Consider the following 16595-nt stretch of genomic DNA (forward strand, 5'->3'; position numbering starts at 1 on the left):
TCGTTGTATTTCTACCTCAGGACTAGAGAACTTGCCCATTCCTGGGTGTGCAGCTAACGAGTAGGCTGACTTGGTCACTCAACAGTGTGAAACTGGTGAAGTGGGCACAGCAGCGCCTGCATTTTCTGCGCCGCATGAGAAAAGCACATCTTCCTTCCCCTGTCCTGACCACTTTCTACAGGGGGACAATCGAGAGCATCCTGTCATACAGCATCACGGTCTGGTTTGGAGGCATCACTGCTTCAGACAGGAAGGTGGTGCAGAGAGTGGTGAGAATGGCCGAAAAGATCATTGGCAGTTCCCTCCCTCCCATCCAGGACATAGCACAGAAGCGCTGCTTGAGCAGGGTCCATAAGATTATCTGGGACACTACACATCCTCTTCACGACCTGTTTTCCTTGTTACCTTCTGGGAGGAGGGGGCTTCGTGGTATCCGAAGGAGAACATCCAGATTCAGCCAGAGTTTCATTCCATACAGCATTAACCTTGCAAACTCTCAAGCTTCCTCCTTCCGTTATATATTCAAGATGGACAATATTTAATATTTATTTGCTACGTATATGTAGGGATGTGGGTCTATACATATGTTGTTCATAGTATGTTTAGGTGTGTGTCATGTATATGTTTCACTTTGAGAGCGGACAACTAAATTTCATTTTTGATGTGTGCCATTATGCCCACAGTATAAAAATGACAATAAAGGTTATCTTATCTTATTCCAGTTCTCAGACTTTTCTGTCAACTGGAGGGTAGGTGGAAATCACTTTAACAATGCAATTGGGGGGAGGGGGGAGGGTGGCCCAAAACAGGTTCTCATTTCCTCCTCCTCCGCCCCATCCCCATCCTATGTTAAGGAGATTGGTGATGGTTTTTCCCTTTGGATTAGGATTGATCTTTGGTGGAAGGAGAAAGCCGGGGAAATCCATCAGCTACTTTCCTTGCTTGTCCTGCATTAATCTCTAAAACAGCACCCCTCCCTGGCTTGGTTACCAAAGCAGAACAGGGCTAAGTAATAAGGGCCGTGCACTGCATGCCAACCATCATCTTTTTCTGACACTCCCAGGCCTGGAGGAAAGCCCTTTAATGTGGGTGGCCAGAAGGAAGAGCTCATACATGCTTGTAAATCAAATAGTGTTTGAAATATCATTGTTGCTCCACCTCGTATGATTCAGGTGGCTGCTTCCTCAATTATTATTATTCTGGTTGGTCACGCAATCACCCAGATGTTTAGACTGGATTAGGCATTTTTGTCCACCTGTTGAATCCTTCCCAAGGACCCAGGGTAGGCAGAAGTTTAATAATATTTCATCTCAGGATGATAATATAGTAGTATTGTTAGCCACACAGTCAGTCAGACATTTAGACTAAATTTGGCATTTTTATCCATTTATTGAGTCCGTCCCAGGTACTTAGGTTAGGCAGATGGGGTTGTTTAACAATATTAAAGGTATTGTTGCAGGATATAAGCTGCTCCAAGTAAAGCTGTCTTTTGCAACTAACTGATGTTGATTTTGTCAATGCTGATGGTGCTCCAGATCTTTTGGAATTACACCCAAGGCCACTATTATTGTTCATTTGTTTCCTTCTCCTATTGCTGAATCGTCTTGCATTGAACATCACCATCTTTTTAGAAAGCAAAGTTTTTTTGTTTTTTTTAACGCTGCAAAAATGTTCCCGGCATCAAGAGGAAGGAGTTTTCTGGTGACTCATCAGTGGCAGCAAATCAACATCAGGCACTAGTTTCGGATTCACCCCCTTTCCTCCCCACCCAAAGTTATCCTTCAACAGAAAAGGAATATTTGGACTGAAAATCCATGAGGGCATTTTTCACAGCATTGCGATGTGCCAATAAGTTTGTCTGCTTAAGGCTAATTTTGATAGTGAATGTCTGGAGAAACAACCTCTTGTTTTTCACAAGCTGTTTTTCTTCTTCGTGGCTGTTCGCTGTAAAACCTTGAATCTGCTTTTTTACTAGACATAAGTGTGCATGTACACACAGAGAGACACAAACATGTATCTATTTCCTTTAAAGAAATTCCATATAGTTTCCCAAAGAAATCAAGTCCTATCTAGTTCACAGTCAATTTTCAGAGACTAATTTTATAAGAAAAAAAATGGACTTGTGCTTTCTGTCAGAACAGATATAAACTAAATAAAATAGTGATCAAGTTCTTCCTGAACTGGAGGTGTGAAAAATACATGCAGTTCATTTGATGTTTGTGTGTGTGTGTATGTGTTAACTATTGATTTTGGTAAATTCTTACCATATTTTTCAACAAATGCTCAAATCTGATAATGTGAATCCAGTTAACTGCAGGGTTTAAAAAGATGCCACGACCCAAAGTAGGAGAAATACAAAAACAATATTGGTAGGATGTGAAATAAGAAGAAACATATCACCTAAATGAAAGGCAGGATTTTTCATTTTTTTTCTGGCCTTGGAACCTGTTAATTATTATTTTTAAAACCCAGAATCTTTCATTAAGAGGCAAAGACTCTAATGACAGAAAATTGGCTGCATTCAAGTGAACTTTTTTTTTACTTTTACTTCAAGTGAACAAAACCTTCCAAATTTTCATGGAACCTTAGTTTTAAAAACTTTGAGCGTAGCTTTATTGTGAACAAAAGAGGCATTTTTATATTGAAAGAGGCTATTAGTTCACCTAGGCATAGACAAAATGGTATCATCCAGATGTTTTGAACTTAATCAGGCCTAGTCAACACAATCAGTATCAATGGACTGTGGGAATTATATTCAAAACATCTGGAAGGCCCCAGATCTCTAACCTTATTCTAGAAAATGAACCTGAAATGTTGTACAACTTGCTAGTGAATTTTGAGAGAGAATGGAGTTTTGTTTCCAATTTCTCACATGCTGTCTTGTTGATAATTGAGTGTGTATGTGTTTGTGTTGATTAAAGCTCACATAGTACTTAAGGTACTGGTTTTGAACTGGTGGTCTTCCTATAAGAGATTATTGTTGCAATAGCAAATTGTTGTGCAGTTACATGTTATTGCGTAAAAGCTAGTATAATCTTTATTTAAACAATAAGAGACAGTGTCAGCTTGCTAATGCATTCTGTTTGGAAAAATAGTTTCTCCATTACGTTACGAATTTGGAGACGGCATCTGATGGTGTATATGAAATGTTTCTCTATGTGACATTGCACTGCAGAAATACCATTTCACAATGTTCTTCATTCAATTGGCTTATTAGGTCAGCCCGAGTATCACGTGTTCACTGCAGCTTCCTACGGACATTAGCAATTAAACCAATAATCTTGAGCTATGCCATGGGAAACTCATAAGGCTGTATTTGGTTCCCTTATTATTTTAAAAGCTCTTCCTCGCGTTCATGAAGTGCATGCCTCCATTCTTCAGTGGTTGCAAGTAGCACTGTTCTAATTGTTTTAGAATGGACAAATTAAGGAAAGCAATGCTGGCATTTAGTGGTCATTGCCAGAAGCACCACAATAACCACCTGTGGATAGGCAAAAGGTGATGGGAATAGGTAAAATGGGACTGCACTCCCTTCCCAAATAATAGAAACAGTAAAGGAAAAAAGTATAGTCATGCGAAACTATAGAGGCATTGAGAGACAGTTTGGTGTGGCGGTTAACATGCTGGCCTGGAAACCAGAACACGGTGAGTTGCAGTCTTATCTTAAGCATGAAAGCCAGCTCAGTGATCTTGGACCAGTCAGTCTCTCTCAACCCAACTCACCTCACAGGGTTGTTGTATGGAAGATAGGAAGAGGAAGGAGCATTATGTATGTTTGCCAGCTTAAATTATTTATAAAAATAATAAGGGCAGGATAACAATCTAATAAATACATAAAAACAAACAAAAAATCTCTAATGCACTCATTGATGTCAGAATCAGGAGCATACCTCTGGCAAAACCAGGCTCTCTTTCCTGGTTTAAATTGATTTCCTGCATAGCACAGGACTATCATACTTTCAAAAGAGCAGTGAAGTTATTTTTTTAGGAAGAAAAAAACAAGTCTAGTGTTCTTTGTAAAAAGCACCTTGACATTAAGACCCAGCAAACACATTGACAGATGCTAGTCAGCCCTATGTGGGCAGAGGACTCTATGACCAGCTTCTCTTGTAGCCCAGGCCAAAATGGTCTGGTGGACAGAGACCACTGAGCAGAGGGGAGGGACCTGGCTGCAGAAACCGAAGCCTCAATTGGAGCTGGGCAGATCTGAGCAAGGCAGTGTCAACCACATCACTGATGAAATGTTCTAGACCATGGGTGTCAAACTCGCGACGTCACATGACGTGTCATGACGTATCGCGACTTTTTCCCATTGCCAGCAATGGGGTGGGTGCGTTTTTGGCGTGATGCATCCGGCCCATGGGCCAGCAGTTTGACACTCCTGTTCTAGACTGTGTCCATGACCAAAGTTGTGTCAGAAGAAGGGAGAAAACTCTGTTCTAAGTCTGGAACATCGAAATTGCCTTCCACTAAATGTGTATTCTGGGAAATGTAAGGAGTGAAGAAGAAAGAATAATGATTAATAGTAAGGCCAGTCTTATGTATAGGTAATGGTAGAAATCAGTTGATGTCATAGGGTCATTTTGAAAAAGACTCCATTTGTCTAAAAAAGAAAAGCAGGAGACAATCTGAGGCTGAATAACTACACTCAAGTCAAAAGCTGCCAGAAAAGCTATATATGAATAAAGCGGATGAATCATCCATACAGTGTCCGCCAGTTTCTGGTTTGTTGTAGACCACTGGTAATCAGCATGGTGATTAGGATAGTCCTAATTTAGTTTGCAGGTACTAAGTGTTCTGATTCAGAATGGATGGCGCCTACAGTTGAAACTGCCTTTAGAATAGGGTTGAGGAAGCTTCTGGTGGCTGGTATCCAGGTTGAATACTTTGCAAGACCATATGATCAAGCAAGAGGCGGAAAGCAGTGAATCATGTACAAATGGGCAAGGCAAAGTTTTTCCTTTTTGGAGCTGTGAGATCTACTCTTTTAAATGGTATTAAACTTACCTTAGTCCAGGGGTAGTCAACCTTGGCTCTTTTATGACTCGTGGACTTCAACTCCCAGAATTCCTGGCTCAGGACTTCTGGGAGTTGAAGTTCACGAGTGATAAAAGAGCCAAGGTTGCCTACCCCTACCTTAGCCTATACTCCGTGTTATGCTGCATTCTTTCCAGTCTCAAAGAGATGAGCAGCTGTGCTGACAACCTTCAGCAAGGCCGATTTTACAAGACATACATAGAAATGGTTATTTACCCATCTCTTAAATGCAGGGGAAACTTAAGCTGAAAAGCAATAAACCTAAGAGAAGAACTAGACCAGGTACAACTTTATTTCATGGTGAGCTTCCAGGAAGATGCTGTGGCTCATAGTGCTAATGTGATTTGTGGTCACATTCAAACCAAGATATTTGGCAGGGAATACTATTCTTTGCTGCTAGTAAAGATCGTTTTTGAATCTTAGAAAAACAAAATTTGGAAGACAAATAGAGTGGACAATTAGAGAGATTTAAAATGATCACAGTAGAATGTAAAATGCTGTATTTATTTGTGACAGCACCTACTTTACCTTCACTAATCTAAAAAACACAACAACATTGAAAGCTCTGGATAGTATTTTGATGGGAGACCACAAGCAAGGCTAGGCTTCGGTACTACCGGTATTACAAGAAAACACTCTAGGTATGTCAAACTCAATTTGAGAGAGATTTCATTCTTAGCTGTTTGGCTTATATAACAGGAGATTAAAAAGTAATGTAACTGTGAAGATTTTTTTATAATGTTTAACAATCTCTGTGTGCTGTCAGAAATACATTGAAATCACTGTTGTAAGATATAGATAGATTCGCCAAAGCAGACACAAACTAGATAGAATTAATTTAACAAAAAATCCTTTCAGAAGTCAAATCATAATTTCAATAACTTGAGGGGTATAAGAACAAATCCCCTCACCTTGGGAATTTACTAGCTAGTCCAGGAACCTCCGCTGTATCGTATGGTGTCTGGTTTCTGTTAAAAAAAAAAAGAGATATAGATAGATTCAACTTCAAATCAAATATATTTCAAAATTCAAGTATTATAAAAAAAAATTAAAATTTGGCTTTGTGGGAAAAAATATAGACTTGAGACATGTCCATCATAGTTTATAGGATAAATATTGTGTTTTTTCCTTTATTCATTTAAATATTAAATATTGATTTTGACATTTCTCCTTTTACATGGCTAGCATTTTCCAAAAAAACATTGAAAGTCACCTTCAAACAGTGAAAGTGTATAGGGATTAATGCTGGTTTTCCCAGTTCACTACAACAGAAAGTCTAGCATTTTCTTTTAAGCATCTAAGCATTTTCATCATCTTATTCAGTGGAATTGTTTCAAAAGGATGGGGCTTGTCATTTTCTTCATCATATTCCACTCTTTTTCCATCCACAAGTATAAACTTTTGTCTATTGAATTGAAGAAAAAGTCTAATGGCTATACAGTCTAGCCGACAATAAACATTTATCAGATTAACGAAGAGTTAAAATTCATATATTCATCACTTAATGAGGAAAGTATAAATTATTAACCAAGAGGACATTGGCTATACAAAGTCCTCATATGGATTCTGGTAGATTGTGTTGAATCAGTTAAACAAGGTTCTTTATTCTGTATTTTTCATCTAATTAATTTGCAATAGTCTAAATAGAAGGTGGATCTTTCTGATTATATAGAAATGCTGGGAGGATTGGGATAATTTCACCTTATCTTTTATGGAGCTGGATTATTTATTTGGGTTCTGGATTTAGCTGTTATTAGGTACCTTCATGTTATCTGCATCTGATACAACCCAAGCAGAGAAAATGTAGAATTACCTTCAATTTAACACTATATCTGAAAAATAAAAATATTATCATGTGATTGCATATTATGCAGGACGAGCCCTACCATTGGGCCTGGGGAGCAGTTGCCTCAGGCAGCAGGAGAAGAGTGAAAAAGTACTTCATGGAAGGAAGGCGATGCATATTGATGTACTAAATATAAGCTGCTGGTTTCAGATGTAGTGGAGGACAATGTCTCATTGCTAGTGTGAAACCAACATTCAGTTCAAAGTCCAGGTGCTATCAGCACATTGAGAACATTTCCACATGCAGGATTAGTGTAATCTTATATAGTTCTCATTCTCAGCCTTTGTGACCACACAAGTTTGCTTCCCTTTTTCAGGCATCCAATTAACTTCCAGTTCCATCGTGGCACAAAGTGAACAGCAATGAATGCATTTGAGCAATTGAAAGGATAAGCTTTGGGGGTGGGCCATCTGGGAACAGCTGGTTGCTATTCTCCCCCTACCTTATAGAGGCTAAGCCACTGTAGCACTCTGCTGTTCTTTCACGGGTCTCCTTAAAGCTCAGTCTCCCAGCAATTCGACAGATTTTCCCCCTTAATTACAAAGAAAAAAAAAAGCATTGCAAACTAAGAAGGGTGGAGGGGTGCTAGGTTTTTCCATTCCTCTCCTGGTTAGCTGGAGGGGATGCTGGTTGTTGGCCACTGCCATTTCTTGGGCAGTAGTGATGAAGACGATCGCTGCAAGGATGAGGACAATTGTTTTGACAATGTATCTAAGTAGCTATGTGGAACTTCCCAGAATGAGGATAAGGGTGGAACACTGAATATTTCCTTACGAGAAATGGCAAACGTCATTGGTGATGAAGCAGAATTTCTCATACCACAGCGAGGGCCTTCCAAACCCTCCCTCCTTCATTCTCTTTAGAAAGAGTGATCAAGATCAGGCCGGAGCTACTCTATACCTAACATCCATTTGGGACTAAAAAATATCCTTTAAACTTTTGTTAAGACACCACCCCTGCCCTTCTTCAAACTTGCAAAAGGAAAGTGATACAGATTCCTATAGAATGTATATAAAAGGCAAGGAAATCTCTGGGTTGGGTGGGAGAGAGAATGGGTGGGCGCTGACCCTGGTGGGCAGAAAGAACAGTGGAAGCACTGAAGTAAGATGGAATCAGTGAGGCTGGGCTAGGCTTGGGTGTGGCACACCCTGAAAAATGCCACGGGATAGTCTTTAATGAAGCGCGAGTGGCCGGGACAGGCTGCGTGCTTCGCAGGTGAATCACCCAAGTGGGAGGCATTGGCGTGAGTAATGCACTAGGTTTTTATGGCAGCTTTACAGGCATAACCATATTCCTATCCTTGGTCTGGGAATAAAGATATATTGTAAATATTTCTGTCTCCGACAGAGGAAAACGGAAACACCAAGCAAGCTAAATGAATGATTTTTGTGGCATTCCTAACAATGCAGGAATGTGCCTTAGCCTTCCATGTAATGTTTCATGTTACTTAGAGCTTTTTGGCTGTATTTATTTTTTCTATTAGCATCCAAAATTTCACTCTCAAAATGTTAAGTTGTTGGGGTTTTTTTAGAATTACATCATTTATGGTGTGCTAATAAACTTAGGAAATACAGTTTCTCTTTTAGGCTAAGAGCATTATTTCAGCCAAACAGTTAAATGTTTGATAGAAAAACTGTAGTTTAAGGTATACGCTGAATGTATTTAAAAAATTCGTTCATTATCTATAAAACACATGTTTAATGTACATTAATGAGCCCAAATCACTAACACAGAATCTCTGAATAGTCTGTTATATTCTGTCAAGTATTAGATCGCTTAAATTTATGCCTTGCTGAAAATAAGCCTTTGCCTCAGTTCTGAACATTCACTGGGAATTTGGATGGGATCCTTAAGGAGACACTGTTCTCCTTAGCAACAAGAGGGCCAGTTTGATATAATGGCTAAGGCATCAGACTAGAAACCAGGAGAGCATGAGTTCTAATTCTGCTTTAGGCATGAAATCAGCTAGGTGATCTTAAGCCAGTATCTCTCTGTATACCCTAGGAAGGAGGCCATGGCAAACCATTTCCAAAATATGTTGCCAAGAAAACTGCAGGGACTAGTCCAAGCAATTGCCAGGAGTCACAATTGACATACATATTTCCAGAGAGACCTGGTAATCTCCAGAATCTGCCAGCACTATATGGGCAGGAAACAAGAATAGGAGTTTCCAAAAGAGAGAGAGAGAGAGAGAGAGAGAAAAAGACATTATGTAAGAATCTTTTCATCCTAGAACAATTTTGGTAACCTTTAGGCTAAACTGGATTGGACTTGAGGTGAATCCAAGTAACATGTTTTATAATGAAAATAGCAACCTTGGTTTCAGGCAAACAGTACTAGGGATTTTTCTTCTCCCTGCCCTGGCCCTACTGAAACCTACACATGCAGGCACACATCCCCTAAAGTTGCTATTTGCATCTGGGGAAGTCTTAATTGGCTTTGATTGCTTTTAACTGTTGCCATGGGAAACCCTTCCTGTGGGGAAAAAAAAATAGAAAAATTTCTGCTGACATGTCAGAAGTACAAGAATACATGCAGCCATTTTGCTTGTATGAAAGAAGGATGGGACCGATAGGGTTGATGGGGAATAAGGATTGCTTGACAAAAGGCTTTTCTGGTGAACTCTTCCCCACAGCATCAGAATATCTTGGATTACTCCAAGCTAAAAGAGCTATCTGTTCCCAGGGTCTGAGCCATGCATGTAGGTTTGATTTGTGTAATGGGTTTGGGAAAAATATATTCAATAGGAGTGAACAAGACAAGTCCTTTTCTCCTATGACAGTGGTGGTGAACCTATGGCACGGGTGCCAGAGGCGGCACTCAGAGCCCTCTCTGTGGGCACGTGCGCCGTCGCCCCAGTCCTAGGCCTTCAGCTGGGTTTTATAAAACCTTTTCGCTTTAGGCCTCCACCGCAGTGTACAAAAAAAAAAGGTTCAATCAATCAGTCAATTTCAACTTCTCGCGGGGAAAAAAAAGATCTTGCAAAGTTGGAACTGATTGATTGAACTTTTTAGTCCCACCTAGTCTGCTGTTACCACCGCAGCCACGCCCACCCAATGGGCCACACCCACCCAATGGACCACACCCACTCAATTGGCCACACCCAGCCAATGGGCCACACCCACCTGGCACCCGACGATGCACAAATGGGTTTTGGATTGCAGTTTGGGCACTCGGTCTCTAAAAGGTTCGCCATCACTGTCCTATGATTTCTCTAGGGAGCGGGTGGGGTGGGGAGGAAGGAGGAATGGGGAATGCCGGCTTTGCTCCCCCGGTCACAGTGCTCCCTTTGCCCACAGCTCCTTACAAGTGTGCTCCCTGCAGGAGATTCGTGGGGGATCCTTGCCTTCCTGTGTGCCACGCTTTGGAACCTGCCTGGGGTGCCTGCACTGAACCGCACGGACCAAGTGACCACCAGACAGTCCATCCAGCAGATGTACGACCTTACTCGCTATCTGGAACACCAGCTGCACACGCTTGCGGCCATTTATGTGAGTGTAGATGCTTTGGGAGAATGGAAGCAGCTGAGCTGAGCAACTGCCTAGACATTCTTTTCTTGCTTCCTTCCCCTTTCCTTGAACCGTCTCCATTTTCTTTCCTGCCCAACTGATCTCCTTGGAAAATTCTGCCTCCCTGTTTCTCTCCATTTGGATATCTCTGCAGCAAAGGAAGGCCAGGCTGTGCTTCTCTCTCTGTATTCTGTCATGTGGGCTTAATACACCTCAGGTCACTTCTGCATGAAGGGTTCCTATTGTCACCTTTCCATAGGACTCAGGCAGTTGTTCTTTTTTTTTTTCCATTCTGGAACTTAAAATGATGCAAGAAGTGGTGGGGAAAGATATGAACGCTGTAAACAGAAAGCAGTGTCATTTGGAGCTTCATAAAATTATGAATAAGAAGAGAAAGATTATACAACCAGATATTGAATCCTGAAAGCCCATTGCAAGAGAAGGGTATTAAAAGGCAACAGACTGATTCTTCATATTATTTGAAAAGGGATTTAGGGATATGGAAATTTTGTGCCTGCAACACTTTGTGCCAGCACCTAAAATTTCCTCCTATCTGGTGAATAGCTGAAATACTGTTCTCTCTTCACAGCTATGGCTGTCACTTGGCAGAATATCTGACATCTTTTCTCCTCCCTGCCTTCAGGCACCAGTGGAGTCTCCCTGTTTACAATCTGTTGTGGATCTCCTGCTGGGGTGAGGTGAGGCCTCGTCTGTCAGAACTTGCCAGGGAAACGCCCAACTGTGTAGAAAGTGGGGGTAGCCCCTCATCAGTTTGCGTGGCATCCCTGCTCTCTGGCCTACCTGGCATTTCAGGCCCTACCCCTTGGCAGCTTTCCCTGACACTGAGCATCAAATGCTATCAAATCAGGAATTTAATTGGTTTGGACCACGGAAAATGCAGGACCCATATTTTCTAGTATATCAACATTCCAGAAATATTTTTTTAAGGAGGTGGATCAAGAAGGTCAGATTTTCACAGTCTAGAAAACTAAAGAATTGTGCCATTATACAGCAGCTAGTTGCTTGATGTCACAGAAATGAACAAATTTTGGTAATAATAAGCTGGAAGAGGCTGAACAACAGAAGCAAATTTAGCCTAAACCGAACTCTCTGGGCCTCCACTGTACTCACTGACATCAAAATGATGATCATGATCTTTTCCTCTTTCTCTGTCAGTGCAGGGATTGAAAAACTACATTCTGATAAAATCTGGGATGGTGAATATGTGCCATTTGTTGATAAAACTGTCCTCAATTAAATATTGATGCTATAATACTAATCAAAGTTATCATTATAGCAACTAGAAGGGAGAAAGATACCATACTGGATTAGTAACTGTATACTGATCCTATATTATATACATATTGATGATCAATATGGGAATTTACCTTGCCAATCCCAGTAAACGGTGCATTCCCATGTTGTCCACATGGAACACAAAAGATCTGAATGTCTTCAAAATATATAGCTCTATATACAGACAGACATACACAATTTTCCAAATTCATGTGAAAACAGGTATGAAACCTGTTCACAGAAAGCCAAGTTTCAGTTAACCCTTATTTTCAGTGAGTGAAACTATATAAATAAAGAGATGGCAATAACAGTTGGTTCTCACCTGCAATGCATACTTAGCTTCACTTTGAACTTAGTCTCTCAAACTCTCAAACTGTTGTCTATTTGTAAAGATTTTTTTTAAGAAAAGTATTAACTAAACTTATATGGCCGGTCATCCCATGGAAAGTGACTCTGGCTAGCATACAATAATCTGTATAAATTTGTAAATAAGTAATAAGTATATAATAATTATTAAAATAATTTAAAATTATAAAAGCAAAGCTAAAACAGGTAAAGAGAATAATAGATGGAGGAATGTTAATAATAAGGGAGCCACCTCATTGGTTTGTCTTGAGGGACTTTCAGAAGTTCAAAAGTGATGAGATCCATAATATGGGTTCTACAGCAAAAAAAAGACACACACCCCATCTGGGCCCTGCCAAATGTAGGTCTCAAGACATCAGAACTTGTAATATACTTATTTTATGAGATCTGATGGGACTGGTAAATGAAATTGGAGAAAGGTGTTCCCTCAAATAAGCCAGTCCCATGCCATTAGAATTTTAAAGGTCAACACCATAATGGACTATCTCCAGTCCATCTTAATTGTCAAAAAATGAGAGCATGATCCAGGCCTCTAGAAATAACCTAGGCCAAACAGATTAAGATTTTAGTAAAGCAAAGCAAAAATTGCTTTCTGCAACCTGGTAGTTTCCAAACCTTTGGGACGGTGACTCCAAGCATCAGACTCTTAGTGAATCGATGGCAATATAAACATAATAATAAATATCCCCTCATAACACAGCTGGGGGCTAATGAGACTTATAGTCAAACCATCTGGAGGCAACGGTATCAGGTTGGGAAAGGATGTTTAATAAGAAACCAACCTGAAAATAAAGAAATGGAAGATGTAAGGATAAGTCAAATGAATACAATGAAAGGCACTGTAGCAATATGATTGCTGAGGCCAATAAGTGCAGCAACTGGGAAATCAGATCCTATAAAAAGGCTATATTGCTCATTGCCTTACCTTGCCAAGAAAAATCTAACACTATTTTTCCTGAGCTTTCCTGTGGAAATGGGAGCACAAGCAAACACCTACCTCCCGTCTACTGAAATGACCTGAACTTGACTTGTGCTAGTACTACCATTCCTCTCATTATGGAAGAAAGAAATCAACTGAGGGAGCAAATTCAGGAGATTAATACAAACGAGGAATTTGGAGAGTAGCAAAGAGATGATGGTCAAGGAAGCTGTGTTGATGCCTTGGGGGGGGGGGGACTGCCCAAGCTATCTTAAGTAGCATTCACAATGTTTAATGGTTGGCAACCAAGCAGAAGGGGAAAAGCAAAACAACACAAATAGACCTAGGCAAAGTGCCCCATAGTCACAAGAGCTCTGCTCTCAACCTGTCGGGGAAGGAAAACAATTAGGCAGGCCATCCTGCTGGCAGCTTTTGGAGGGATGTTACAAACTTATTCCCAAGTGATTTCTGTAGAAGCAACGCTACTTCCAAAGACTGCCATAGAAGGTATGGATAGAGAAAGCTGCTCAGGCAGCCAGGAGAAATGAAAGGATGTTGACTGGTAACACAAGCAGTCTTACCCACACAAGCCTTTTAGAGGCTGTGAAAGTGTGGTTTAAGTGCATCAGATCTCTGCCGTGGCCTTTCCTTGGTCTTCTGGGCTTGTGGGATGTGCAGGGAATGAAGTCTGTGGTAAGTATGGACTTCATTAAGTGTCAAAAGCTACCTGCCTTTTTCTGAGACATGCTGAAGAAAGTTGTTGTCTAGCCAGTGCTCTTTGCAACATCCTTCCAAACACTAAACACTAAATGAGGACTACCTGATTAGCTATCAAAACTAGTGGCCTCCGATTGGCTGATCCTCCAAAACCTATCTAGATCCCTTCTACACAAACTTGGGTCTAATTGCATCTATACGCAGATGTTTTCTTCAGTGTTCTAGACAGCTTTTGGATCCTCCCCATTAAATAAATCCCAAATAAATGATGAAATGTAAAGAAGAATTTTAATTTTTAAGATTCACACACATTTTCAATCTGAGCATTTGTGTATTCGCAACACACCTTTCTCCCTCTGTCTGATCCCACAGTCTTGTAGGGAATAAGACAACAGTTGAGATCAGTGAATGAGGTTAATAACAGTTGGCTCATTGTCCATGTGTGAAAGCTGAAATTATTAGGAAAAGGAAAGCCCTTGACAGATGCAGGGTCATATCACTTCATATTTTAAACAAACATTGTATCTTCCAAAAACCTTCCAAGTGCACCATGTTCCTTTCCTTATTCTTTTCCCCTATGAAGCCCCTATTCTTAAATATAACAGAATTCCTCTTTCTCCTTTCCCCATTTTCTCCTGCTGGTCTCATGGTGATAGCCACGTCCCAGCCTGCCTGTTAGCTGATCTCTGCTACTGCTATAAAATTGTTTGGGGAGCCTCTACTTGCCCTCAGGCAACAGAGAGGAAATTAATTTGTCTCCTGAGCTTGTCAGGTTCTTCACACACCCGCAGGGTTTGACACACCTCCCTTCCGCTTGGTGCTTCACCCACCCCACTGCCTGGGCAATCCTGCTGCCTGCGGGACACCACTGTTGGCAGGGGGTGGGGAATCCCAGGAACGCAGCCCAGCAGGGCAGGCAGGCAGGTGTGAATAAAGCCAGCATGTGCCTGTGTTTGTAACAGAATGATCAGCCGGGAAGCTAGGCTCTTTCAATGATAGAAACTGACTAACTGCAGTAGCAGCATGGAAGTGCAAGAAGTGCAACAGGTAACAGTGAGGTTTTTGCAAGTCAGTGGATTCAGGGACACTTTGTCCGTGCCCAGGGATGCATTGGTCAGTGGGCATAGGTAGGCAGCAGCGTACAGAAATACGTCCTCTGGCAGGTAGCACTATGTACAGATAGTCCTCGACTTATAATCATTTGTTGAGTGACTGTTCAAAGTTACAAATGCACTGAAAAAGAGAGACTTAAGACCCTTCCCGCCTCGCACTTACAACCATCTCAGCATTCCCACGGTCACGTGATCCAAATTCGGGCACTTGACAACCAATATGTATTTACAATGGTTGCAGCATCCCAGAATTAGGTGATTGCCGTTTGCCACCTTCCCAGCCAGCTTCTGACAACTAGAGTCAATAGGAAAGCTAGATTCACGTAATGACTGCATGATTCACTTAACAACTAGAGCAATTCACTTAACAACTGTAGCAAAAAGATTATAAAATTGGGCATAACTCACTTAACACCTGCCTTGCTTAGCAACAGAAATTCTGGTCCCGATTATGGTTATCAGGGCTACCTGTACTGCAAATGATCTTTCCCACAACCAAGCTATCCACCCTTCCATCAACAGAAACTCTACCAGTTTCTCCCACTGCATGCATCTATATTCCATTTCTCTTATCTATATTCCTGGGCACTACCAGTCATGTGTTTTCCTTCCAGGATCATGGGTGACAAGGCATGACAGCTTTTGCACAGCTTGAGGGCTGTTGGAATAAGCAGGAGTATTGTAACATAAGAACAGCTTTAAAAAATGGTAGCCTTTCCACTAGTGCACGGGAGATCACATGAAAGCAACATCAGGGGGATCACAACAACAACAAAAAAAGATTGTTTTGTGGATCACATATCCTGTGATCCCATAGACTTACATCTCCTTGTCTTGCCTGTCCTTTGTATGAGAGAGAGGACGCATTTGTAGAGGTGGTGGGTGAAAAGAACTGGGAAAGTGGGTATTCCTGTTCAAGTGAGTTTTAACACTTTCTTGTCTTTTCCCCTCAGCTCAACTACCTGGGGCCACCTTTCAATGAGCCGGACTTTGATCCTCCCCGGATAATTGGGGTAGAAGCTGTGCCAAGTGCCACCGTAGACATTCAGGAGTGGCACAGCTTGAATGACAATGCCCGGCTAGCAGCTAATTACCAGGCCTACAGCCACCTGCTCTGCTACCTGAGGACCATGGATGGCACGGCTCCAACTGCCTTGCCGAGTCTGCGCCACAGCCTAGCCCACTTTAGGGCTAGCCTGCAAGGGCTGCTGGGCTCGATCGCAGGCATCATGGCTTCCCTGGGTTATTCACTTCCAACTCCAGGGCCCCCTCTAGAGCTGACCCCACCCAGCCACTTCCTGCGCAAGATGGATGACTTCTGGCTGCTCAAAGAGCTACAGACCTGGCTGTGGCGCTCAGCCAAAGACTTCAACCGACTGCGTAAAAGGGTGCCTCCGTCTGCTGTTATGCTGCATCTGGAAACCAGAGGCTTTTGATTCCTGCCGTCACCATTGTCTCTGCCTTCACCTCATTCACTGACACCATTCAGACCTGCCACTCAAGGACTAGCACTTCTGAAAGACTCCAAATCCACTGCCTTCTCCCAGCCCCTCCTCAAAATTGCCCTCCTCCTCTTCTTCCTCCCTTGCTTTTTTGGTGCTGCATTGCTCTCTGCTACTAAGTTGTGCTCTGGGTGAGCAGATACACATCTATACAGCCTGTTTCTTCGCATCTCTTCCTCCTCCACTTTGTATAAAATTAATATATCCTCCTCCTCCTCCTCCTCCTCTCTCTCTCTCTCTGACACTCTCTCTTCCAGAGGGGCCATTCATTTTCCAGAAGGAGAGGAAGAG

At 41.7% G+C, this 16595-nt stretch overlaps 1 protein-coding gene across 1 annotated transcript in view; it reads left to right on the top strand.

Annotated features, from left to right (window-relative positions):
• LOC107302717 (cardiotrophin like cytokine factor 1) overlaps window positions 1-16238 on the top strand; it is a 49217-nt gene extending 32979 nt beyond the window's left edge. Inside the window, 2 exon segments of the mRNA XM_015831861.2 lie at window positions 10183-10374; window positions 15756-16238. Of these exon segments, the coding sequence (XP_015687347.2) occupies window positions 10183-10374; window positions 15756-16238 (675 nt within the window).
• Window positions 16239-16595: the final 357 nt, after the last annotated feature.

This window comes from Protobothrops mucrosquamatus, unplaced genomic scaffold (genome assembly GCF_001527695.2).
Source record: "Protobothrops mucrosquamatus isolate PMUCROS unplaced genomic scaffold, P.Mucros_1.0 scaffold_282, whole genome shotgun sequence".
NCBI lineage: Eukaryota > Metazoa > Chordata > Lepidosauria > Squamata > Viperidae > Protobothrops > Protobothrops mucrosquamatus.